Source organism: Dromaius novaehollandiae, chromosome 7, assembly GCF_036370855.1.
Source record: "Dromaius novaehollandiae isolate bDroNov1 chromosome 7, bDroNov1.hap1, whole genome shotgun sequence".
Taxonomy (NCBI): Eukaryota; Metazoa; Chordata; class Aves; order Casuariiformes; family Dromaiidae; genus Dromaius; species Dromaius novaehollandiae.
In genome coordinates this window covers 14,788,714-14,813,660 of record NC_088104.1, presented here as the reverse complement: position 1 = coordinate 14,813,660, position 24,947 = coordinate 14,788,714, and the positions used below count along the sequence as shown (strand labels likewise).

The following is a 24,947-nucleotide window of genomic DNA, read 5'->3' as shown; positions in this document are numbered from 1 at the left end:
TTGAGGCATGAGTTGACGGTACTACATGTGTAGGGTGATGATATGTGAATAGTGGTTCCTCTTGAATAAAGCATCTCACAAATCTGTTTATAATTCTGTATTTCATGTTGGACTGAGACATATTTGGGGTGTTTTGAAAGAGAACACAACTTACCTGTAAGCAGTATCAATCTTTTGTAAAAGGCAATATTTCTTTGCATGGTTGTCACCACTGCTGATCGGAATCCAGTTTGGAGAGAAAATAAATTTGTTCTTTCTTGAAAGCTGTAAACACTTCATACCCTCAGCCATTCATAATAAAGAGCGTGAGGTGCATTGTTTGTTTAGGTTTATGTCTGTGTGGATCTTGGGTCTGCACCTTAGCCAAATCCCTAGGAGCTCTACCAGGAAGATTATAGTAGCATTACCCTTATAGCCATATGTACTCTGTGCTGCTTCCATGTGATGACCTGAAGTTATAATTGTTCTTCTTTAATTCTCTTTTGGTGAGCTGGACAGCAAGATGAAACCCAGAGAATGTTTTACCTCCTGATGCATGTTCTGAATAAACCTTTAACTGTCTTTAAAAAAAAAAAAAAAAAGAAAGAAAAAGAAAAAAAAATTTACATCTGTATCTACCGCTATGAAACATTTTCATCCAACTGAGTTCTGCCAATCAGACCTTGCTATACAGGTTTTAGCATGGCAGACTTGAAACCTGAGGGCTTTTAAGCCCTGTCTGTCTGCTTAGCTAATCCTCCAGAACTGAAAAATTGCAAGTCTTTGTTCTGTCTTGAGGCAATCTTACACCTTAAGGAAGCAGAAAGAAGGGGAGCTCTAGTACGGGTTATAGGGGTCACTAGGAGTGGTTTTCCTAGGGGTCCACATTTTCTTTGTGCAGCAGGACACCCACTTGGATCCTTTTGTCAGCTTCTACAGATGCAGTTTACTTGCCTTTTCTGTCAAATGTCCATCAGATGCTACCAGTCAGAGGTCATGTAACAGCTTAGGCACAGGAATTATGCTTGAATTGTTTGCAGGTGTTATGTGCCTAATAAGCACAGGCTGGTCACTCCCACTATATACGTGAAAGCTGTGCTAATTCTTTGAATATCCAGGGTCAGTACCAAACAAATTTATTCCCAGTCTAGAGGCCAGTATTCAAAAGGCCTTTGGATAATAAATGCTTTGACAAGTATTCATGGAATCCCTCCTAGCATTAGGATGAGGGAGAAAGAACAATTTGCATTTAGCAGTTTCACTCAGCATCAACCCTTCTTGTAACAATAATGCATACAAATTGCAAAATGAGGAGTATGAATGCAAAAGCCTAGCAGAGACATAAAAATATGATTTACTAGGATGCTAAAGTATACCCTGGGATCAAATGTATCATACTTTTTTCTGAAAAGCCCTTGAAGAAAGTCAGTTCTTCCTGGATATCACTGTTGCATGTGTTTGCTCAGCATCTAGTATATAGTCTTGCAGGTCAGTGACTGGTGACATGCAGAACCTGAGAGCAAGCTAGCAGAGCTCAGCTGCCAATGATTCAAAAGTAATGGCACCAGGCAGGTTAACGTCCAGTAAAGCAGCTATATTTGTACAACGTGCTAACATAGGGAATGGAGCCATGTCTTGGAATTGGAAAAACAGATTACACCACCATGAAGATGAAGTCACTGTCCCTTAACCAGTCTATATCAGACTACTAAATCGAGCTATAATTGGATCGTGAAGATGGCTTAGAGCACCAGGAACCTCTAGGCACTGATTTCCAGAATGCATCTGTTTGTTGAGTCAAAGGGGTACTAAACCGTTTCATAGCAGAGAAACCGATCAAGGACCATTAGTTGCCTTTTCAGTCCCTTCTCATTGTCATAATTGTTACTGGAATCAAGGATACTAACTCCTGTGGATACTTCCAGAACTTTGTTGTATTATCTGTTTTATGGCTATTTCCAAAAGTCAGATCGTCTCGACACAGACAGCATGTGCCTTTAGAGGATAGTCACATCCCATAACAGGTGGAGTGTGGTATTTAACTTGCAGCTTGATTTGAACTCTTACTGTCAAAACAGAAAAAATACCTAACCCCTAAAACCAAAATATGGTTTACCACTTAGATAATGAAATCCAAGGAGTTATGTATCGGAAGAAGGCTAACAGTTGTATAAGGCAAGAAAATCATAGGGTTCTGTGAAACTTTGTAGACTGTGTGGATTCTGTTAACCATCCTCCAGGTCAACTTTTCTAAGTTCTTGTTATTCAAGATTTGATTTCCAAGGGGCCTGTAGGAAGATCTGTATGCATTTTGCATCCATGCATGTGAGTATGAGGAGATATGAGGCACATGTCTTAATGACCATCCCTGTTGAAATAGAAGCATTGTCTTGGCTTTGTGTGTAAGGCTTCTGTTCATCTGTAGTGAAATTCACATTGGTTACCATTGTTGAAGTCAACCTTTTCAGCTGATGGGACTACTTTTATTGTTAAGGGAAAACTGAATACCATATGGGGCAAGAGAGATGCTCTTTGTGGGTATTAGATCAGGACTGGCCTTTCACACCAGAGGGACAAGTGCTTTTTATCCAATACTTGTCCACTTTCTAAGAGTAGTAAATAAGCAAGGCTGTAAGGGAAAGTTGGCTATGAAGAGTAAATGATCTGGTAAGGCTGCAGTCTACTTTTTTTTTTTTTTTTTTAATCACTTTGCAGTCAGTTTTCTGTGATAGATTTTAACTAAGCAATCCATATTATGAAATTTTATTTTTGAGAGACTGTAAATATTCATTCTCTTGTAAGATGCATCTGGCTATGAATAACGAAGAAAACACAAGTCTGTTCTGTGTGTGCCCAAGTGGGATCAGGAGGGAGCATGACAGAGACTTATTTAGGTCTTTAGGTCTTATTTAGGTTTATTTCTTTCATCTAGCACTGTAGTTCAAATTGTGGTAACTTACTGCTTTGAGTTCACTTCATTGAATATATGTTTAAGGTTTACTATCCCAATCGATAAAGCCTTGAAAGATCACTGTGCAGTTTCTTCAGTCTTGAAAACATCTATAAAGAAAAAAACTTTTTTTTTTTTTTTTGGGGGGGGGGGTCAGGCTGTGGCTTCCTTCTGTTTGCTGAGTGACACATTAGAAATATTAATCAATTTCTTTCTCATTTACTCCTACAGGTATTTATTTGTTCTGCAGCTAAAACTGGATATTCTTAGTGGAAAGTAAGTATTGTTCATAATAGCATTAAACACCCTTTTGGACAATTTGGACAATTACAGCTGTTATATTCGGATAACTAATACCTTTTGCCAAGTAATGTTGTTTTTTTCCCCTGGAGTGTTACTTCTGTATATGTGTAAAGCAACAGAGGATTGCTTAAAAAATGTACTTCTCTTGTTGATTGATAATGTGCTTATCTCTCGTTAATTTGCTTCAAATATACTATTGCTTTTGCACTTTCTCATCCCAGTCATTTGTACTTTCTCACTGTTAAGTATTTGAGTTTTGTCTGCTAAATAGCCACTGTCAGCTAAGGTTTTAACAAGGCATTTGTCCTATGGCAGGTTGGAATGTCCTTTTGACACAGCTGTCCAGTTGGCAGCTTATAACATGCAAGGTGAGTAGATACAAGTGTGAAAGGATGAAGTTTCATAAACAGCTTTGTGTAGACTCTCATTATCTCTTTTAGTCTGTCATTGCTGTATCCAGAAAAAGGTTTCTGTCCAGATGTTAGTGATCCAAAGTGAAACACAATTCCTCTTACCTATAGTTTTGTTGATAGTGTATGTTGAAAATTGCTTGATTTCTCAGGACAAAGAGCAAGAAGGTTCTGAATGTGAACAGCATTGCGCTACAACTTATTTTCTCAGATGCTTGAATACAAACTTCTCCACATTCACACAAGCTGTAGGATGTGTAGTCTTCTTGAATTGCTTTGAGGCAGGAACATGGCTTACCTTCTGTTTTCTTCATGCACTTTCTGCCATGTGTTTTCATCTTTGTACAAACCAAATAAAATTACTTTGATTCTGCACTCAAGTGAAAAGCCACGTGTCTAAAAACCACCCAATTTTTGACTTCAGCAAATTTTAGAAACATACTATGTCCCATATCATGCTTGTCTTTGAGCAAGTATGCTTGAATTGCATTTGTTGCCATTTCAGATCCTCCTGCAATCAAAAGAGGTGATGCACTATTTTTTTCTCAGCTGTACAGCATTACACTTGAGTCATCTGTGACTCTTATTAACGAGTTGTCTTTGACTTTCTATTCCAGTGTCAACAACTGTGGTTTTGAGCAGAGAAACTCGCAAAAAACGCGAGGAGAGACTCAAAGTTTTAGAAATGTCTGCTAGAGAAGGCTTTGGGGTCCTTTATGGATGGTGTAGCTATGTGGCCTCATTCTACCTGGTTTATTAGTGTACAAAAGAATCCCAAAGCCTTTACTGTAACGTTATCATATAGTCCTCTTTGATGGAAAGGTTTTTGGATATGTGCCATACGTTTGTGCCATGCAGATTCTGTATACGACATTCATCTTATAAACCTGTATGCTGTTGTACTTGATTTGCAGGAGTTAGATATCAAGATTAAGTCACTGAAATTCTTGCTTTTTCAGTTATTTTCCAAAGCACATTTTGCTCTTAAGACAGGAACAGTGTTACTGCTAGTGGCCTGATCTTGTGTAGGCATAGAGAGTTCGGATGAAGTTGTAAAGAAACCTGCCTTGTTTTTCCCACTCTTTTGTTTGGGGAAAAAAATACAGAATAGATTTTATGGTTAGAAATATTATCATTGTTAGAGTCTTAAGATACAAGCATTCAGTGGATCAGTTTTTGGAAAAGCAAATTGATCTAATCAGGCCATAAATACATTGCTTTTTGTGCTGTTTTTTTTCTTTCTTCTTTCTACAGTGAGGCCCTTACCAGGGTTTTAATCTTACTGTCTGACAGTTGTGTACTTTTTATTTAAATCAGCTGGATCCTAAGCTGGCTTTGACAGCATTCCTTTCAACAGAGGCAGGCGTGTTAGTGGGAGTAAATTATTATAGAACTACAGACTTCCTCTGTCAGCATTTAAAAAAAAAAAAGATAAAAAAATGGGAGCTGCTGAAAAGGCTTTTACTATGCTTGCCATGTTCAGAAATCCAGGAAACATGTTGTTTTGTACCTTCAGAATATGTTGTGTATTTGTTTGACTTTTGCAGATCTTTTCAAAGATCTTTATTTTTTCTCCTTCACAAGTGTATGCATTTTTTTCAGACAGAATTATTGGCCTCTGTTGGATACCCAGGTTCCACATTACGGAGTTATTCCTTATTTTTGGATATAAGCTGAACATCTAGAAGCCACTGGAAGACATTGGGTGGAGCAAATGCTTAATGTCTCTGAAGATCAGGACATTTTTATATAGGTTTCTAACTGGGTTTCAGCATTTTAGACATACATTGGTCTTTAAATGGTGGACTTGTTAGCATCTGTGGAGAAGGAGGTTGTGCTTTTGATGTGGCACACCCATTGGCTCGTATGTTCTAGTATGCTCTCTAAATAGCATCTCCTGTTGCCTCTGTAGGACACGCAACAGTAGATCACATGAGCCATTTGACTGACCCATTTGTTATGTCCTTAGATGAAAAGGAGCTAGAAAAATAACAGCTGCATGATTATCCCCTGACACAAAGTAATTTTAGTAGGACAAAAAGATTTCTAGCCATTAAAATGGAAATTGATTTATAGAATGGACAAATACTTCTATGAAAAATGTCAAAACTGTTTGCTTTTTTCAAATTTAATGTGTTTTTAATTAAAGGCACAATTGCATTCAATAACTTTTATCAACTGTTGTCTCAGTAGAGATTTCAGGGATAAAAATGTTTCAAAACTTTCTGAAAGAAAAATGGTGAGTTTCAAGGATGTTGATAATTTTCATTTACAAGAACCTTTTTAACTAATATATCAGCAGCACTTTGTAAAAATTAACGCAAAGGTTTTGTATGGACATGAAGACCATTCTTCCAGTGTCTGCAATTTCCTTGCCAAAAAAGGTGAAACTGCAAAGAGTGGGAGGACTGAAGGAAGAAGGGAAACAGCAAAATAAATTTAGTATTTTAAATCAACTAGCAAAGTGCACAAAAGTTCTTATTAATATCTTCTGTCTTTATTGGGAACATTGTTTGATATCACTCTGCCTTTTATAGCTGAACTTGGAGACTATGATCCTGCTGAACATGTCCCTGAACTGGTGTCTGAGTTCAGGTTTGTGCCCACTCAGACTGAAGAGATGGAGCTAGCCATTTTTGAGAAGTGGAAGGAATGCAGGTACTAGATCTCGCAATACACCCTAGCCAAGTGTTTGCACAGATTTTTCTGTAAAGAGAACATATTAAAAAGATACTGCTGAATCTTCTTCCATGGTCGTGTTCAAAAATGTAATTCTAATGTGGTTCCATCATATTTCGTAAGAGAACATAATGCGAAAATTGAAGTTTTCCAGAGGTCCGAGTAAAATGATGGCGTTGCATAATCTTGAAATGCAGTAGTTTTTGAAGCAGTGGTTTTTGGATTACGATTTACAAAAGTGACCTTGAAGTCTGTGAAAGAGAAAACAAGAGTCAGCAGTGTTTAAGTTTTTCACAAACTCTCAGGCATTTCTTTTTCCACTTTCTTCATATGCCAGCTTTTCATTTCTGTGCTTTTCCAGGCATCTATTTAACTGCAAAAAAATTTATTTCAGGGGGCAAACACCAGCACAGGCTGAAACTAACTACTTAAACAAAGCTAAATGGCTGGAAATGTATGGTGTAGACATGCACATAGTCAAGGTATGTTTAACCATAGCTTGGTGGCCTTTGAAAATGATAATGTTAGCTTTGTCCAGCATTTCAACATTTGATTTGCTTTGAAGAAAAAAAATAGGGAGACTGTACTCATCTAAACTGTGTAACAAGTGATCTGGCTTTGCATCAACATTCCACCTGGCAGCAAATGTTTCTGGAAGGTGTAACTTTAGTCCAAACATCTGTTCTGTATTAAATACGTGATTGGTGTGGCAATATGTATGACAGTTTGTATTTAGACTGAAAAGCTATGTGAAAATCTTAGTAATTAAATTAAAATTGGCTGGACTCCACTCAGTTACTAGCTGAAAAACTACAGGGAAAAATAGATCTTCTGTGAAGAAAGGAGTGCAGAGGGGGTACTTACTACATAGACAAATCAAGAAACTTTCTTTAATTTGGCACTATATTTAGTCTTGCTGAAGGCCTGCAAGCTAGAAAAATACATTGCACAAAATCATTGAATGCAGAAATGCGTATGAGAGTTTTGTTGCACTAAATAAGCAGATAGGTCTTTAATTGTAACACTGGAAGAATAAGCTACATTAATCACTAGAATAATTTGGATAGAGGGTCGGACATGGAAACGAACATAATATTTCTTTTGTGACAATTAGGCAAGAGATGGCAATGATTACAGCCTTGGACTAACCCCTACAGGAGTTCTTGTCTTTGAAGGAGACACCAAGATTGGTTTATTTTTCTGGTAAGCTTTCCGATTAAAATAAACTTTTACTCTTTTGTTAATTTTCCGCTATTCAAAAATATCTATGTTTAGAATGTGAGACCACTGTGAATACTAGTTACCGGCAAAAATATTCTGTAGCTTGTGAGTGTTTTCGCAGTGTCCAAAATATAATCTTTCTTTTTTAACATTCTTGATTGATATGTTAATAGGGTTTATGTGTGTGTAACATGCTAGTGGTAAGTGAAAGACTGAATAACCTTGAGGTGTTTTTAATTTTTTTGTTTTGGGTTTTCTGTTGAATTTTGTAGTAGGTGCTTTGGAAATCAAGTATACACCCAACCAGTAAAATTAAGCATTTTCATGCATTCAGGGGAAGTGGTACACCTTGCTTTCTAAAGAGAGGCAAAAGCAATAAGAGTAGTGCAGTCTTTTCATAATCTTATGTATTATTAAGTGCAGTGACCTGTAATTTCTATCCAGTCTTTAAAAACTGTATTCACAGAATAAGTAGGTAGATGATAAAAGAAATTTCATCATACAAAGACTTAATTTGGCTTAGTCCAGTCTAATTTTATAAACTGCTCAGAAAAAACATTCACTTGGTGGCAGAAATATCATGTGTGTGTCCTGTGAATTCAAGAATACAGGAGTCCCTCCATCATCAATTCTGTTTTTATTTATTTATTTATTTTGGGGAATAATTTCATTTTTTTTATGTCACGTCCGTGTTGTTCATTTTGGAAACTGTGTGTGTGTCTCTGGGATCTGGGTTTTTTGGAAACTGCTGTTCATTTGTGATGAACTGTAGAGGATTTACCCTTCTTTAATAAAACAGAACTTGTTTCAACCTGTCTTTATGTCTTTCTGAGCTCAGCACACAGCGTTCTGTGCATGTGGAAGAGTAGGCAAGCATGGATATTTTGGAGGAATTTACAATTTCAGTTCGAGTAATTACTGTTTAAGTTTTGATAGGTTCATCTGTTTTAAAGTTGCTGACTTCTTGTACATCTTTTACGTTTCTAATGAAGAAGTCTTAAATGCTGAGGTAAAACATTAGTATATCCAGTCTAGTCAGGCCTGTATTGCATGAACTTAAGAAAACAAAAAAACAAACAAAAAATTATTTAATAGAGGCTCTTGGACAAGCATGTCTAACATACCTCTCAGTGAGTTACTAAGAGTTAGATATATCTTGCTTACTCTGTTCATCTTGCAGGCCAAAGATAACAAGGCTTGACTTCAAGAAGAACAAACTCACTTTAGTTGTTGTTGAAGATGACGAACAGGTAGATAACTATCTGCTTAGTCACATCTCAGTCTTGATTGTATGGCATTAATTTACTTACTCCTGATCTGTATTTTTTTTTATATTTATATTTTGAGAAACAACATGGCTGCCTTGAAAGATTTTTAATTGTGGCTTTTGGGGGAAAATGAAAGGACTTATGAAATAAATTGGTTCAATGACTTTTTCTCACCTTTTTTAAAACGGAGAATGCCGTGTTAAATTAATGTGGGCCAAATAATTTTGAAAGCCCATACTTGTTTTGATGTGTTGTGCGAGGAGAAAAAAAGGCTAGGTAGCATAAGTCCCAAGCAGTGGAATGAATTATTTAAACAGATGCCAGAATTGTTCCCAGGGAAAGAAATTGCTCTCACCTGAGATTATAAAAATGTGAGTATTGGTAACTTAAGTAGATTGATCTGATTTGGAAGTGAGACCAAGAAGCTAGCCTCAGTGAGAAATACCTTTCTATTATAATAATGTGTTTAATTTGTAGTTACTCAGAGGCTTGGCTTGTTAAGTTTATGGTCTATAGCCCTCTTCAACTTTAAACACTGCAGCAGTTGTTCATTAAAGCTTCTGAAAAAGTTGATTTTTTTTTTCCCTGCCTAAAATATTTTTCTTTTAACATATGTTTCAGCATTCATAAAACCATAGTTTATTTGGCTTACATTTAATTGTAACTTTGACTTGTTCAAGCCCCTTATAAATCTGCAGTGTGTTTTGTGTGCTTTAAGGGAAAGGAGCAGGAGCACACTTTTGTTTTTAGGCTGGATCATCCCAAAGCCTGCAAACACTTGTGGAAATGTGCAGTGGAACATCATGCCTTCTTCCGGCTGCGAGGTCCTGTCCAAAAAAGCTCAAGTCGATCTGGCTTCATTCGGTTAGGATCCCGGTTCCGATACAGGTCAGTGTCATCTGTCATTTAGCATATCTCCTCTGTCATTTCTGGAGTGGAAACAGGAAAGAAATTGATATTCATTTACCCAGGGTATATAGAGGATGAAACATGCAAACTCATGGAATTATGTTATATAAAATTAGCCTTTTTTAATATATGGGTATGGTTTCTTCCCTGTATTTTCTGATTTACTTTTAGATGATTCTGGTCTGTGCAGAAAATTACACAAGAACAGTTTCTCGAGGTTTGTGTTCCTTATGTAGCATATATAGTACCTTTTGTTCTATAGACCACTTGACCTTGAAAGTCTGCTCCTTTTTTAATGAACCACAGAGCACGGATGATTATTTTGCACAGCTGAGGACAGAGCTAGGCTTTTGACTAAGTAAGTTGTTCCTAACCATTATTGGCATGATGGTAGTGTTTCAGAAGCCTCAGATAAGGCCCCTATTCCATGTCAGGCACTGCATGTATGTGTAACTGACTTCAAGTGGCCCGTTGTCCCAGACTAGTCTGCAAGATGCTCTCAGATGCTCCACCAGAGTCGGTGAGTACGTACAGGGGGGTGACCCCATGCAGGATGCATACACATAGCCATCCCCCCCTCCATTTCCAGCAACATGGACCATTACCATTTCGTCTGCTTTAGAAAGGACCAGTGTTACCAAAAAATGAGGTGAACATGAGGCTGCTACTGGGTCTTTCGAGGCTCCACACAAAAGATTTGCCATACCTTTAGAAATGTCATTTGTTGGTCAGGCCAAGTAGGCCACTTGTGAACCATTATCCAGCTCATCAGATGAGTTTAAGGAGCTTGAAGGAAGAGCGGAAGTGAGGAGGAAAGAAGAGTGTCAGAAAGAAGGAAGGAGTGGGAGAAGGATGGAAACACTTCATGTTTCCTGTCACCAAAAGACTTGCTGCTGCTTTGATGAAATACCTTTCCACCCTTCTCTTGGGTTGGAACTGATGCTTTTGGGTAGGAACTATCATTGCTACCTGATGTCCCCATTTGGGTCAGTTGAGGTGACCTTAACACTTAGCTTTTGTTGTTCTTATCCTTAAAAATACATGAAATACTCTGGTACTTAAGAGGACTTTGTCTTCCTAAAGAGTTCCATAAACCTTCAGGCCTATTGTGTAGGGGGGTTAGCTTGCTGCAGGGGTCAAGGTTAGTTCCTTTCATTTTAGGATTTGTTCTGGTTTCAGTCTTCTGCAGATGTCCAAGCTGTTAGCGTTTGTGTTGACTTATATATATTCCATCTGGTTAGAGACAGATTACTGCGAGTCCAGAGATTGTAATAAATGGAGCTTTACAGCATTATCTTTAAAATGTATGAAGAAGACTCACTTCATTAGTTTAGGAGAATAGCATGCGTTAGGTCAACAGAACAGGTTACACATAATCAATAGCCATCTGAGCTGGCTGTATGCTGCCTTATCAGAGCAAGCCAGTGACTGTTCCCCACGGTTTTTTTGGACTACCTTTTGAGACCTTCAGCAAAGGGACTAGTTGGTGTGGTCAGTCTTCAGGATATGCTTGATGCATACTCTGCTGCTAAAAATTATTAGTTAGATGTAATTAGTGATCAGCGTGGTTACATCTGCTATATGAAAAAAAATGAAAAAAAGCCTTTTCTTACAAAATCTTGAGAGAAAGGTATCCTGATAAAAAGGAATCCTGGAGGGAGGGGAAAAAAGTATTTCTTGGAAATGAGAGACTCTAGATGCCAGTGTTTAGCCCTGCTCTAATTTTTAGCTTTTCTCCATGACCTTTGACAAGATACCTCAAGCTTCAACTTTCCTCTAGAATTATCAGCCTCTCCCAAGCTGCATGCATGGTGAGCACAGTAATATGCAAGGGGCATATGTGCTTTTTGAGTAATTTAATGTTTAAGGAGTCATTGTGTCAGCTTTTTCTTTTGGGAGAAATGGGTTGAAGGTTAGGGTGTTTGTAAGACTTCCGTTTTATGTGAAAGGCGTTCTGAAGTTTTAACTTTTTTTTTTTTAATAGGACTGAGTTCAGATTATGAAGCCATGGATTCAAAACAGTTAGAAACATGACTTTTTTGCAGGCAGTGTCTGTATTCTGTCATTAAAAAGTGATTTATTCTGCTGTTTTGTACTTTTATTTGTCTTATTAGTGGGAAAACGGAATATCAAACCACCAAGACTAACAAAGCCAGAAGATCGGCATCCTTTGAAAGGAGGCCCAGCAAGAGATACTCAAGACGAACACTACAAATGAAAGGTAAACTCCTGACTTTCCATCGTGCAAAGTACAATCCAGAATGAGAATGAAGTAATCATGTTCTTTACAGGTTCTGTAGACGTTTGTCCTCCTCTTGAATTTTGAAAATAAGTTTTCCTTTGATGTAGGAGGTAACACATATTTATCAGAAAAAGTTCGTGTCCACAGCATGTCATTCTAGCTTGCCTAACAGCTAAAACACCTATATGTATTGCAAAATGTATATATCTGTAAAGGTAGAAAACATGAATCCAAGAAAGAGTGATTTAATAATGATAATATTTGAAATTTCTGAATCAGGTTTGAAATTCCTGTTGTTGAGATTCTCCCACTCTTCTTAGATGTTACATTCAGTCTGTTGTCACACCCTGACAGCATGTGATACTTGCTTTGTCTCTTGTTCCCACTCATCCCTAGGTCAAGAGTGGCCTCCATGCATGCTTTTAGATCCTTTCTTAAATCCCACTGTTTTGTTTGCTCTTCAGAAATTTTTTTTTTATTCTTCCAGTTTAGAGGGTTTTTCTGCATCATACATGGGAAGTCTGTTTGTAACTGTTGTCCTTTTAGTTGTCTGCTTTTAGGCAGTTCTCACCTATTTTTATTAATAATATACTTTCTATTTTATACCTAATCAAAATTAAATTTTAATTAATACTTCCCTGAATATTTTTGCAGCACATGTTGCTAAACTTGAAGAAACCAGGTAAGATGCATTCTAATATTTAACTTCCTTTCTTGATGTTTGTCATCTATACTTGCGCATGTATCTGTGGGAGGTTGTAAGATTAGCTAAATGTAGAAGAGCGGTAACCTCTAAAACTGTGGGTTTGGTGTGTTGTTTGCTTGCTTGCTTGCTTTAAATAGCTCTTACTGTTCAGAGCAAAGCTGCTGTGTCGCTGTTACATGGAAGATATTGCCAAACGTACTTACTGTCAGGCAAAGATGTTTATGAATGCTGGAGTAGTGGGTTTATGACTAGCTCCAATTTTTGCTGATTATGAGCTCTTATAGCATAAAGTACTATATGCTGCTAAGTAAAGAGTTCAGATAAAGCGTACAGGATCTCTTCTTGCCAGGATCTGCCTACTCTGGTTACGTGATTGAAATATGTAATCAAGCAAAGCTCAGAGGTCGAGAAAATACTACAAAACAAATATTTCAAATATTTTGCTGCTTTTCTATTTTTTGTACTTTACTTGCATTTATCTTTAATTATTTATTTTTATAAACTTGTATTGAATTGTTCATTACCAACATTATGAGAGGGAGGCTTTTTGGTTCTGTATTTATATACCTAGAGTCTGTGTACTTACTTTTGCAATGTAAAATGCTCCTTTGAAACTGAATCACAGAGTTTTCGTGCTGTTCCTTGAGGGAAGACAGAAAAACAGGCTAGAAAGAATAACCTGGTAGCAAAGGAGCAAACAGTCACTCAGTTCCACTTTCTGTCCTTTGCCCTAACTTGAGAACATTGCAATGATTAATGGCAACCAATTATGAAAGAAAAGTAGATCTTCATACATGTTAAGCATCATGAAAATCAGTACCGCGTAAGGAGTGTCAAAATAACATTTCAAAACAACTGGTTGAGTTCAGCCACACATCTTCTGCAGCAGCAGGGCTGATCCTTGCATGAGAGGGGGAATGAGGGAGAATGCTGCAACACTGAAGTGGAGGTCTCTTCATCTTTGTGACCTTATGGGCAAGTCTCTACTGTACTAGCTGTTCTTTTTATAAAATGGAAAAGTTCTCTTCAATACTGGGTGTCCTTGAAGGTCCTCTACATGCAGATTGTGATTGTGTGTCTGATTAATTAGTGCTCTCTTCATGCTGTGTTGTCATGCCCTTCTCTGAGTATCATGCTGCTTAGGTCATTCTGGGAGTGGCAAGAGAAACTTCATATGCAGTTTCTCCCTCTGATAAGAAGACGTTCTTCTGATGGTGTATCGAGGTGTGGCATTGTTATGTTAGTCTCCAGAGCAATCAGTGCCATTTCTGAAACTCTACACTCAAGTATTGCTAATTGAAATGCATCATGAAAGATGTATGTTGATCCATTCTTTTGTATTAACTCAGCACTGAGGAATGTGCTACCCGGAAGGCATTCCTTAGTACTTCTGTTAGAGGTGCAATATTCTGCAGCCTCCACACTCTGTCGACATAGAAGGTGTGAAGTTGTAAAAAAAACAAGGAACATATTGTTTGGTTTCGATATTATGGTATTGAAGTAAAATAATTCTGAAGAATCATTAAAGTAGATACAGAAATCTACTGGAATTGTCAGCTTGCCAAATTGGGTAGCAATTAGCCAGGCCATAAGTGAAAAGGGTAATTAGTCATATGAGGTTGGAACTATTTAAAAAAAATCAGAAGTCTGAAAAGAGTTGGGTTAGAATATTCTCTTGAATATCTAGCTTTGTATAAGATTTATAATGCATGCTATTGTGCAGGATGTTAATACTTCTAAGTCTCTCAACCGGAAAATGTGAAATGTGTTTCAGGTAGAACCAAAAGTCAGCAGGCATAAGGATGTGTTTATAAAAAAAAAAAAAAAAAAATTTAATGCTCTGTGGAGCTGGCTCATAATTTTTGAATGACTGCTTTTAAGACTGAAGCAATTCACTCTGTTAGAGTGTATATGCAGAGGAAACTCATGAATTTTTCTGATAAACTTTGTGAAACTTCAGATCATAGGAGTCCTGATTATGCAAGCAAACATATCTGCACCACATAAGTGAGGTTTTGAAAATGTCGCATTGTGTTGGATATTTAGCATGCAACTAAAACCATGGTGTTTTTGCTTTTGATGTGCCCCACTTTATTGTTGAATCGGGAAGGCTTTCTAAATGTAACTGGTTTAGGAGAGGAAGAGGGAAAGTCAGGATTTATAGCCAAGCTTCACTCTGAACAAATCAAAAACTTACTTGGTAGCCTCAGTTACCTAGAATGAGGCAGGTGACCTAAAGCACAAGTTCTTTATTTTTGTTTTGGAAACAGTAAAATACTTGCGAAAGATCTTTGCTAGACTTTGTGTTTCTTTTTGAAAATACATGCAGTTCTGCCAGCCTGCAGAAATAATTTGTTGTTCTTTAAAAGATTCTAATTTAAATTCTTTTTGTCTTTCAGTATTCCAAACAATGCTGTTACTAACCAAAATAATGGATCACAACAAGTAAGGCCTATCTTACTAATTCATTTTAAAGGCAGTTTTCATGTGTTTCAACAGATTTGGGTATTTCATTGCTTTTTCTAAAATCCAGTGACTGACTGTATTAAAAGTTATACAATTAACTAGTAAATTGTATGCCAAAAAATTGGCTGCTAATTTATAGGCATGATAATTGGTTAACTTAGCTGGAGTAAGGAAAATACCTCATGGCCCAATACTACAACAAATTATACTATTTATATGTATTTTTGTATGAGAGTTGTTAGTATCTGAAGCACATTAATTCTATATGCCAAATTACATTTGAAAAAAAGGGGAGCATACTCCATCAGCAGCTATGCTGATTTCTTGTTACAGCATTTTTTTCTAGTATTCTGAAAGAGGGAAATGTATCTGCAAGTTAGAATATATTGTTAGCAAAATTGAAGATTTTTTTGAGTTTGAGAACGAAATCTTAGACACTTGTCCCCATAGTACTTGTGCACAGAAGGCCTTATTTCACTGAAAACAGACCTTAGTGTAAGGTAACACTCTTTCTTCATGAGTAACAGAATAATTGTACTTGGAGTTTGGGAAGACCGTGACTCCCTTTCTGGAGTATTTCAGATGCAAAGTGCAACAGAACAGGTCACAGATTGGCAAAGAAGAGAATCAAATTTATTTTAACATTAAGCAGTCACCCTCACCTGGAAGCACACAGGTAGATTGCTGCTCTGCACATTCTCCTGCCTTTTATGCAAAATGAGTTGCTTTTTACAAGAGCAGTTATGTTTCAAATGGCAGTCTGAAGGCTAGAATTCTAACCTGAAAGTTTCAGTTGCTATTATGAAGTTACCTGTAGAAGGAAAGAATTACTGCATGGATCAAAAAAGGATACAACAGGCCACAGCTTTTTACTATAATCTTTGAGCAGCCCTCGATTCATTATGGATCGTGGTATGGTGTGCAGTACTGGAGAAGATTGAGCCTAGGCATCTAGTACTGTGGAAGTGATGAAAGAAAGCAGCCTTGTTTTGGCTTTGTGCTCAAGAAAAGTGATGATATGTTTTGTTATATGTAACACGTCATTCTTTCATTAAAGTGTGTAACAACTTAATTGTTTCTGTTCTGTCTCCAAAGAGTTGGACTGCAAAGCCAAACTTACCTGTCCTAACAGCAGTTCCTTCTGCCCCAGTCTTAGTGGAAATAGAAAATCTCCCAAGGAGCCCTGGAGCCAGCCAGCAAGACAAGAAGTGGTATGTTCTGCTTTGTTGTTAAATAAATTTTGCTTGCTTATGCATAATCTAAGTGACTGTTTCTTTATCTGCGCTTAAATAAACTGCCTACTTGTATCTTTAACATAAGTTGACAGCCAAGTTAGTGATGATGCAGCTGAATCGTTGCTATGAATGTAGTCTGGGGAGGTGAAGACAACATGCGTAGCCACTGCCAACCAGAAAAAAAGATTTCTTCAGGGACTGCCAATGGTTAAACCAGTAACAGCATTTTTAAGTCTTGGAAGGAGCTGGGACTATCTGTTTTGCCACAGTATTTCTTGTAACCCTTTGCTTGGTATCACGGGGGTCTAAGGACTTCTCTCGATCCTTAACAAAACACAGAACTAGTGTCCTTCTGAATCTCTTTGAAAAACCTTTTGAAATGGGGTAAACTAATTTTTTCATAATCTGGAGGAGGATGGGAGCTTGAGGAAAATGATACAAGCTGAAGATAAGAGCTTTGATTTTGTGTAAATAGGGTATTCGTTTTATGGATTGGATGCATCTCAAATCTAGGCTGATTGGTTTGAAGATAAATGTGCATATCAGGTATTGATCTTTGAGTAATTTTATATTGCAAAGGTATTTCAAATCAAAGCTGACATTTCAACCTAGTATTTCTGCACACTTCATCTGACCTTTTTTTAGCTTATTGTGCATTCGGAGTGGATATGGCTAATCCTAGAGGGGTAATTCTGATTTCTATGAGAGTTTGAAGAGCAACAGTGCTGGAATGGTGTGGTCTAAAGCTCTTATCCTAAGCAGTTTCAGCCCTCAAGAGAAAAAGGTTCTTCTCCCTTTGTCTGCAATATCAACCTATTTTGCTACAATATCTCTTAAATATAGATAGTATCTATTTCTTAGAGTACAATGACAAATGTATTTTTTTTAAATCTTATCGATTAAAGACTTTTAATACAATGGATCTTGGATTATAAGAGGGAGGATAATTCTGCTTTGTCTGTTGCGTTATGTTGCAGTTTCAGTCAAAATGAATGATCAATGCTGTTTTTCTTTCTTTTGCCCTTGATTTGTTTAGTATCTGAAATCTGTGCTTGTCTATGGTGAGATCCTGTTGATCCCTCGATTCCTTCCACGGTGGTGGGTGAAAGGTGGTGGTTTCTTTATTCTTCAGCATTTTCAAAATGGTTTTATTTTTATTCTCTTGGTCTAACCACAAGATGCGTGCTAGGAATTGGTATTTCCTGTGGGGGGAATGTTTGACTCTTGCTCCAAACAGCTCTTCTTGGGTATCAGATTCATGCTGGCATTCATGCTGGTATTTGCAAGGCTTCTGTTGTGCATTGAAATCCTGCTGCTTTCGTTCAGAAACAGAGAGGACTTTATAGCCAATCTGTTTCAGTTTTGATCTTGGTGTGCCTGTTTTAGGATTAAGAGCCTGAGCCTGTCTTTCTTAACAGGCATTGTCAAGGAATCTAAGCTTACATGCCAGCTGCTGCAGTATGTAGCCTTTCCATAGGAGAATGAATGGGAAAATAAAATATACCTGTATGTAACCCAAAACAGTAAGCAAAAAAGAAAACATCCTTCCTGGCAATTAATGCATTCTAATCAAGCAAGTAATGCTTGTACTGCTTATGTTTTATGTTTCTTAGAGACATATCATTATTATTGAAGGAAACTGCCTTCTGGCAAAATGGCTTTAATGTGTTTACTGGAAACCGTACTGCCTATAGTAAAGGACAAGTCCAGCTGTAGGAAGAAGGCAACGGTTTGGAGCTGAGTCAGCAGTTGTGCTGCATTGTGGTTTTGTAGGTGGGAAGTGGGGTTCAGTTAATGCAATTGCCCGAACATATGTATTTGTTGCGGGGGCTGTGACTTGGCTATTGCGCCTTCGGGTCTTGGTGTCTTGATGCTGCTAACAAGGTCTTTTCTCAACTGGCCCTGTCTTTAATTGGCCTGTTTCTGCATGAATTATTTTTGCTTCCTGTCAGAAAAATAGTCTTCTTTTAGAGAGAGAGTTTGCCAGGGATTTTTGAGAACAACGAAATCTTTCAGGTTGGGGATTTTGTTGACAGTTAGATTTGAAGGGGTTTAGAAGTAAGGTTCTGACCCCGTGAGCGTCTGTATTTTTCTTGGCAGATGCCTTTATTGGCTGCATTGCAACTAGAGCCCTTCCTAATGTCAATGTTTCCTTTAATTTAAAATGTTAATGCTGCAGCTGCCAACAACAATTGTGCCAGATTGTAGGAAGTAATTTGCCAGATAGGAAGGATTTTAGTGTTTTTGTTTTTTCTTTGCTCCATTCCTATAAAGTTGTCAGAATAGGAAAAGTGCATATGTCCTTCTTGGCTATCCAGATGGTCTGGAATGTTAGCTGCAAGGCTGGAAAGCCTAAAACATAATTGGTATCTTTCTAACTTTGGCCTTTTCTGAAAAGCTGAAACAAAAGATTAATAATTGTATTTCCTTATCCTGGAATATGTAGGGGGTCTTTTTGCTTGCTTCAGGATTCATGGGTCATTTCCTTAGAATATGTCTCATAAGGAAAAAAAAATTCTTAATTTACCTATGGGTGAGCTTTATAGAAATCCTGTCTCTTTTCTAAAGGAGGACTATCCTTGAACATTAATCATTTACCACGGTTGTGAATCCTGCATGCTCTTCTGCTTCCCTGCCTTGATACATGCGATCTTCCAACTAATGCACTGGCTGCTCAGCTGTTCTGATAGGGCTAGAAATGTAAAACTGGTCTTGTTGGAACATGAGAAGATGAAATTTGAACTTTGAGGCTGTGCTGGACTCCCTCTACATGAACAACAAGAGAGGTTCACTTTGTTGTTTAGATTTGGGTCATTAATTAGAGAATTTTATATTAAACTAAAGGAAGACTTTTTTTTTTTACTTTTTTTTTTTTTAAGAATTTATTTGCTTGAGTAGCTTATGAGGGAGCACTTTTTTTCCATGCACTTTTTTTGATACCTGACTGCAACTTGCATTAGCCTTTCTCAAAACATTACAGTGAAGGATCCTAATACAACAGAGACAACAGCTACCAGCTCTTTGTCCATTTCAGTTCATTTTACCTCCCAAAACTAAAATTTTTAAAGGTGGTCTAGAGCTGAACTATTTCAGTAAATTGCTTATCCCTGCTGTTTTGGAGGTGCTTGTGCCTAAAGCCTTACAGCTTTCTATGTAGTAATACCTGGCACTTGCATAAAAAATATTTTTCAGAATGGTGCTTTAAAGTAATTGGTGTTCGCTCCTGTTCCTCTTTCTTGGTTTTGGAGGACTTTATTCCACATGGTGCTTCTGTGGTTTTGAGTTTATAAATTTGAAATTTTAAATTTACGAAATGTTATGCCTGCAAGTGCAAAATTAGAAAGCAAGGTCTTAGCTTGTGTTATGATCTTTTCTAGGATAATCTGTCTCCAACTGTGTTTCTTATGCTAATCAGATATAGCTAAGATCAGCTTCTTCAACAGTATCTAGTCCATTACTGAAAAAAATTGAGGAAATGGCCTGTGTGTGCTGTACTGTTTGCTCCTTCACAGTAATGCTCCTTCCTCTGACGTTCTGTTTCCTTCTATTTGCATTATAATCTGCATTTTCCAGTGGCTCTGAAACTTGATGTTGCTTATAGAAGTTTGTTTCAATTGTATTGTTTAGATCTGCCACTTAAACCCTTTAAGCTTCCCGAATATAAAATGCACTGTGTACTTGAGAGGTTTGTTCCTCTACCGCATTGTTCATTTTCCCCATCTGTAAAACGAGCATTGCTCTTGCTCAGTTTTGTGAAGTACTTTGACGGATGAAGCATTTTGCACTTGTGCAAATGTAGATATTATATGCAAATAGTTTAACTTCTCATTTCTGACTTTTGCAAAAATGTACATGTTATCCAGCAACAAAAGGGTTTACTTGACACTGTCTTAAATGTGTACTCGCATGCCTCCTTCCTTCGGTATTTACCTTCTAGCAATGTTGTCCTTCCTTGTCTTTTCACATCAGTCTTCTTGCCTTCTGTTTTTCCACCCTTTCTCTCATCCATACCTAATTACTAATTGTGCCCCCTCCCACTCCCCAATAATCCAGGCCCTTTGATGCTGCCGACTGCCGTCAACGTGGTGGAAGTGCGTGGAGCGCGTGGGCCCCGCCGAGGACCCGCTCTGCAGATGGACAGTACACTGCTTTTGTTCATGAGCGCAATGTGAAGAATGCGGGAATTCATAGTGGTGCTGTTACCTATGTCCGTACCACCATGACCAACCTGTAAGACGTGGGCCTTTCTGGAGCTTGAGGCTGCTTTGTAGCAGAGGCCGCCAGAAAGTTACATTTTGAGCTGCCTTTCAGATAAGGACAACGGACTTGAAGCTAACTAGGGGAAAAAAACCACTTTTCCTATGAAGGCTCTGCATATGGTGCTGTTGGTATTCAGTCTTTAAAGAAAAAATAACCTGTGGACTGTAAGACACCAGTCAGTCTTACATTAGAAAGAGTATATATATCTTTTTAACTGCCTTAAGATTTTTCTTAACAATTGAAAGATTTTAGCTGGTTTTAATTCTGAAAGCCATGCAGGAAGTCACATTTATAACAAAATTACACGTGCCACCCCTGGATTTTAATATAGTTTCAAAATCTTAACTAAATAGAGGATGTAACTGCCCCTGCCCTTGTATCATGATTATTTAAAAATATTGAAGGTATAATGTTTGATTTGTAAACGAACTTTTTTAACAAGTCCTTTTCTGAAAAATCTTTTGGAAATGGATTAGAATAACTTTTTTAAAATAAAATTATCAGAATTCCTGAAAAGGCAAAGAGTAATATTTTGGGGAGACGGGGGCCCTTCTAGGGAATGTCTTAATTGCTTTCTAGAAATTTTTCTTTCATTTTTGCTGCTATGCTTCAGTTGAAATGAAGCGGAACGTACCTCCTGACAACCACGAGTCCTGCCGTGTGAATCATGAGGTTAATTGTTAAGTCAAAGGTTAAGGCTCCAGCTTTGTGACTCATCACTGTTCTTGGGAGCCTTTACAACATGGAGAACTACCTTTAAATTTGAGCACTCTGTGTTTTCCTATGTTTTCTGAAGTTAGCTGCTGTTAAATTGCAATAATCTTTTCATCTATAAATGAAGAAAGAGGAAGAGTTGTGTTGAAGGGCTTTAAAATTTGCCCATAGTTGGCTTGTAGAATAAAGAAGGTCTTTGAATAGTTTTCAAAGTGCCTGTTGTTCACAGTGCCCACAAATAGAAAAACATCATGTTCAGATATCCATTCCTGAAGAACTAAGAAAATAAGTCTAATCCGGAACGTAAGTTCATTTTGTCTGAGGTATTTTGGCCTCCTTACCCTTACATCTGAGAGGGGGAAAGGAGATTGCTAATCAAATATGAGTCTCTATTTACAACTCTAATAGAAGATATGCAAGTTATGTATTAAAGATCTCTGGGGTCTGCAGAGATGATTAGAGCAGTCTGTTGTGCTGTTTTTAATTAGATCTAGCAAGGTGGATGTTGTAAACCTCTAGAGCAAAGCAAACCTATATGTATTTTTCTCCATTACTTAAAAAGGTGTATGGGGATATGCAGATGAAAGCAGGCACAGCATTTTAACTTTTAAATACGAAATAATTTTCTGTGCAGATGAGGGAAGAGATGCCATTAATTTGAGTGGAGGAATCGGTGATAGTTTTGCATTTAACATTTAAGAATGTGGTTGCGATAACAAGTCTTTGTTTTATTGCAGAGTTCATAATGGCTTTATGCTCTGTAAGTTCAGTTGTGCTTAATCTGAATGTGGTGATCAGACCACTGTAGGCAGTGGCTGACTTAGGTATCAGAGAAGTTTTGTTGAAATGTAGACTTTAGCTATCACAGAACGAGAGAGCAGTTGAGGTTTGAAGTCACCTCTGGAGATCATCCAGTCCAACCTTCCAGCTCTCTCAGGCTCTCCTCGTATGTCACATGCTCCAGTCCTTTCTTCTTTTTGTCCGTTTGCTGGACTTGCTCCAGTAGGTCCATATCGCCCTTGTTCTGGGGAGCCCAGACCTGGACACAGCACTGCAGATGTGGCCTCGTGAGGGCTGAGTAGCCTAGTGACCTGCAGTGTGCAGAATGTCACAAATTGCCCTGGGATTAACTGCAACTTAATTATTAAAACTGTAGCTAGATTTTTCATGGTAGACTGATGTGTGACAGCAGAATTAGTTCAAACAGGGGAAGCAACCCTGGCTGCCTGAAATCCATCTGCCTTTGGAATTGATTTATTTTAGTATTGTGCATATTGCATGCCTTTGCCAGCTGGCTTTCAATCTTGCATACACCCTAAGGGTTCATTTTGTTCTTTGCTGGGTTTACTTTAGTGCAATTCCACAGGCTTCTGTGGAATTACTACCCAGTTTACACCACGGTGAGTGAGTGAGAGCTCTCAACAGCAGGCTGAGAAATTGTGCCAAACAAGCACACAGTGGTATCGACAGTATTTATCTGATTTTTTAAAAGAGCAGGTCACATGCTTTAAGAATAGCGTTGCTGAAATGCACAGATGTCTTTTTAAATGGCATGGTGGTGATAATCTTTGCTCAATATCCGTAAAGCTTCTGCAACCAGCACCTTTTCCTAAATGTGTTTCTCCTCCTTTCTGTTATTGTTGGCTTGCATATATTCTGCTAAATCAGTATTTGGAAATCCCGTGGAATAATAATAGAGCAGATATGACTGCCCTTACTGTTTCATTATATAAGACGACTCCATATTTTGTCACTGTCCAAATAAATGGGCGAAAGTAAAAATCTGAGAATATGTGACTCAGCCTGCTCAGTAGAAACCAGAATGCATGTGAACAATCTACATTTGTGGGACCACACCTCCCTAAGCTTCTTTCTTTTGCTTGCATTTCTTGAAAAGGAATACAAAGGTCTTTCTCCTGAATATTTTGCATCTTTGTAAGAAATTTCTGAAAAGGTGACCAACTTAGACTTCTGTTCTCACCTTTGGGTGCAACATTCCACCAAAATGAAGGAAGTGGACAAAGAATTTCATACTAGTGTATAAAAATTGTGCTGAAAAGGTATTTAACTTGCAGAGTCAGAGAAAGAAACTATTCTTGCCACTGCCAGCTTGAAAGAATGCATTAGCTTGTACAGTAGTACTCTGTGCTGTTTCAGATTAGATTACTTGCAAAAAGAGTTATCTCTTTTGCAGCCAACTCAGATAATCACTGTATTCTGCAGACTGTATTTCATGAACTAGTGAGAATGAAGTATTAATATTGTTTTGCTTTTTGTTTGGAAAATTCCCCCAAGTGATCATACCCTCTGTAATGGACAGCTTTCTCAGTCACAGTATACATCATATGCTGGATGATACATATGAATATATTTATCAGGGAAAAAGAAGAAATAATGCAGTAGCAAACTCCCTTAACTGTGGGTGTTCTTGCGTATATAACAATATCTCTGTGATTTATTACTGGGTTGGAAAGCTTTTCCAAGTATCAAAACCTTTTGATTATTCATTTATTCATAATTATTTGTCTGGCTTGAACTCCTGGTATCGTTTATCAGCTTTTCCCCTCAGAATATTTCTTAAAATATCCAGCAGAAGCTGATTCTGAAGACATCGAGCCTGGCACTTGTTACTTTGCAAAGTTCAAATATCCTTTTGTGTAGGTAAATTCGAACATGCTGAAAGCTAATGCCCATTTCATTCTTGACTACTGCATACTTATCGTTGTAGCAGCTCTGCTTTTCTTTGGATCCCTTTTTCTATCTCCCGTATGATTGACATGGCATCTTATCAGTTTTTTGTTAGAGAAGTCAAAAATTCTGTGCAGTGATGAAAATAATAATAATCTTGTACAGAGGAGAATGTCTTCTGAGACACTTTTCATATGAAGGTACAGAAAAGAGAGTCTGATATCTCCCTGTTAGTCCTCCACTGGTTCAAGAGGCACTTCAGTGAATTTACAAGCTTCAGTGAATTTACAAGCCTTTTTCCCAAGCTTTGGGACCTCATAGTTTTCATCAGACTCCTTCTGGGTCTTCATATACCAAAAACCTTGACTTAAGGTATTGTAACGTACTCTGTGCTTTTTACTTCTGTAGTTTGGCCGTTTGTGAAGCCTACTGCTGTCGCTCTGAGGAGGGTGAAGAGTCTGGGCGGCCTTGACCAATTTCATGGTCTTTGGGGAACTCGTCCTCTGTGCCTGCAAATTCCAGAGTCTCTGTAGTATGACTCCCCTTTTGTGATTGCCCCTCTAAGGGTGGCTGAGAAGGTATTTCGATGGGTCTGAAGGCAAAGTAGGGCTGATTCATATTTGAATCTTGGCTTATGAGGCTTTTCTCAGGTCTGCCCACCATTCAGTTGGTTTCCCTGAGGCCCCACTGTGACACAGGGATGAAGCCAGTTTGTGTCCTTGCTACCCTGGCCAGGCCTTCATCTCGTGGCAGAAAACGGCAGTAAGTTTTTCTACAAACTTCTGCCACCTTCATGTAAGTGGTAATCTACTTCTGAAGCAGCACCAGACATATTGAGTGTTCCTGTTGAATATGTCATCGCATTTCAAGACTGCCCATATCTCTGATGGGCAGGTTTCAGAATTGACTCTCTTGCC

The 24,947-nt window shown here is 37.9% G+C and overlaps 1 protein-coding gene across 5 annotated transcripts in view; it reads left to right on the top strand.

Annotated features, from left to right (window-relative positions):
* EPB41L5 (erythrocyte membrane protein band 4.1 like 5) overlaps positions 1-24,947 on the top strand; it is a 64,496-nt gene that overhangs the window by 18,844 nt on the left and 20,705 nt on the right. For all 5 annotated transcript variants that reach the window (XM_026118409.2, XM_064514726.1, XM_064514725.1 and 2 more), the window contains exons 6-16: positions 3,161-3,205; positions 3,548-3,600; positions 6,180-6,300; positions 6,716-6,803; positions 7,436-7,524; positions 8,723-8,792; positions 9,529-9,698; positions 11,834-11,940; positions 12,616-12,643; positions 15,067-15,112; positions 16,229-16,344. In XM_026118409.2, coding sequence (XP_025974194.1) covers positions 3,161-3,205; positions 3,548-3,600; positions 6,180-6,300; positions 6,716-6,803; positions 7,436-7,524; positions 8,723-8,792; positions 9,529-9,698; positions 11,834-11,940; positions 12,616-12,643; positions 15,067-15,112; positions 16,229-16,344 — 933 coding nt within the window. The remainder of the gene's footprint in view (positions 1-3,160; positions 3,206-3,547; positions 3,601-6,179; positions 6,301-6,715; positions 6,804-7,435; positions 7,525-8,722; positions 8,793-9,528; positions 9,699-11,833; positions 11,941-12,615; positions 12,644-15,066; positions 15,113-16,228; positions 16,345-24,947) is intronic.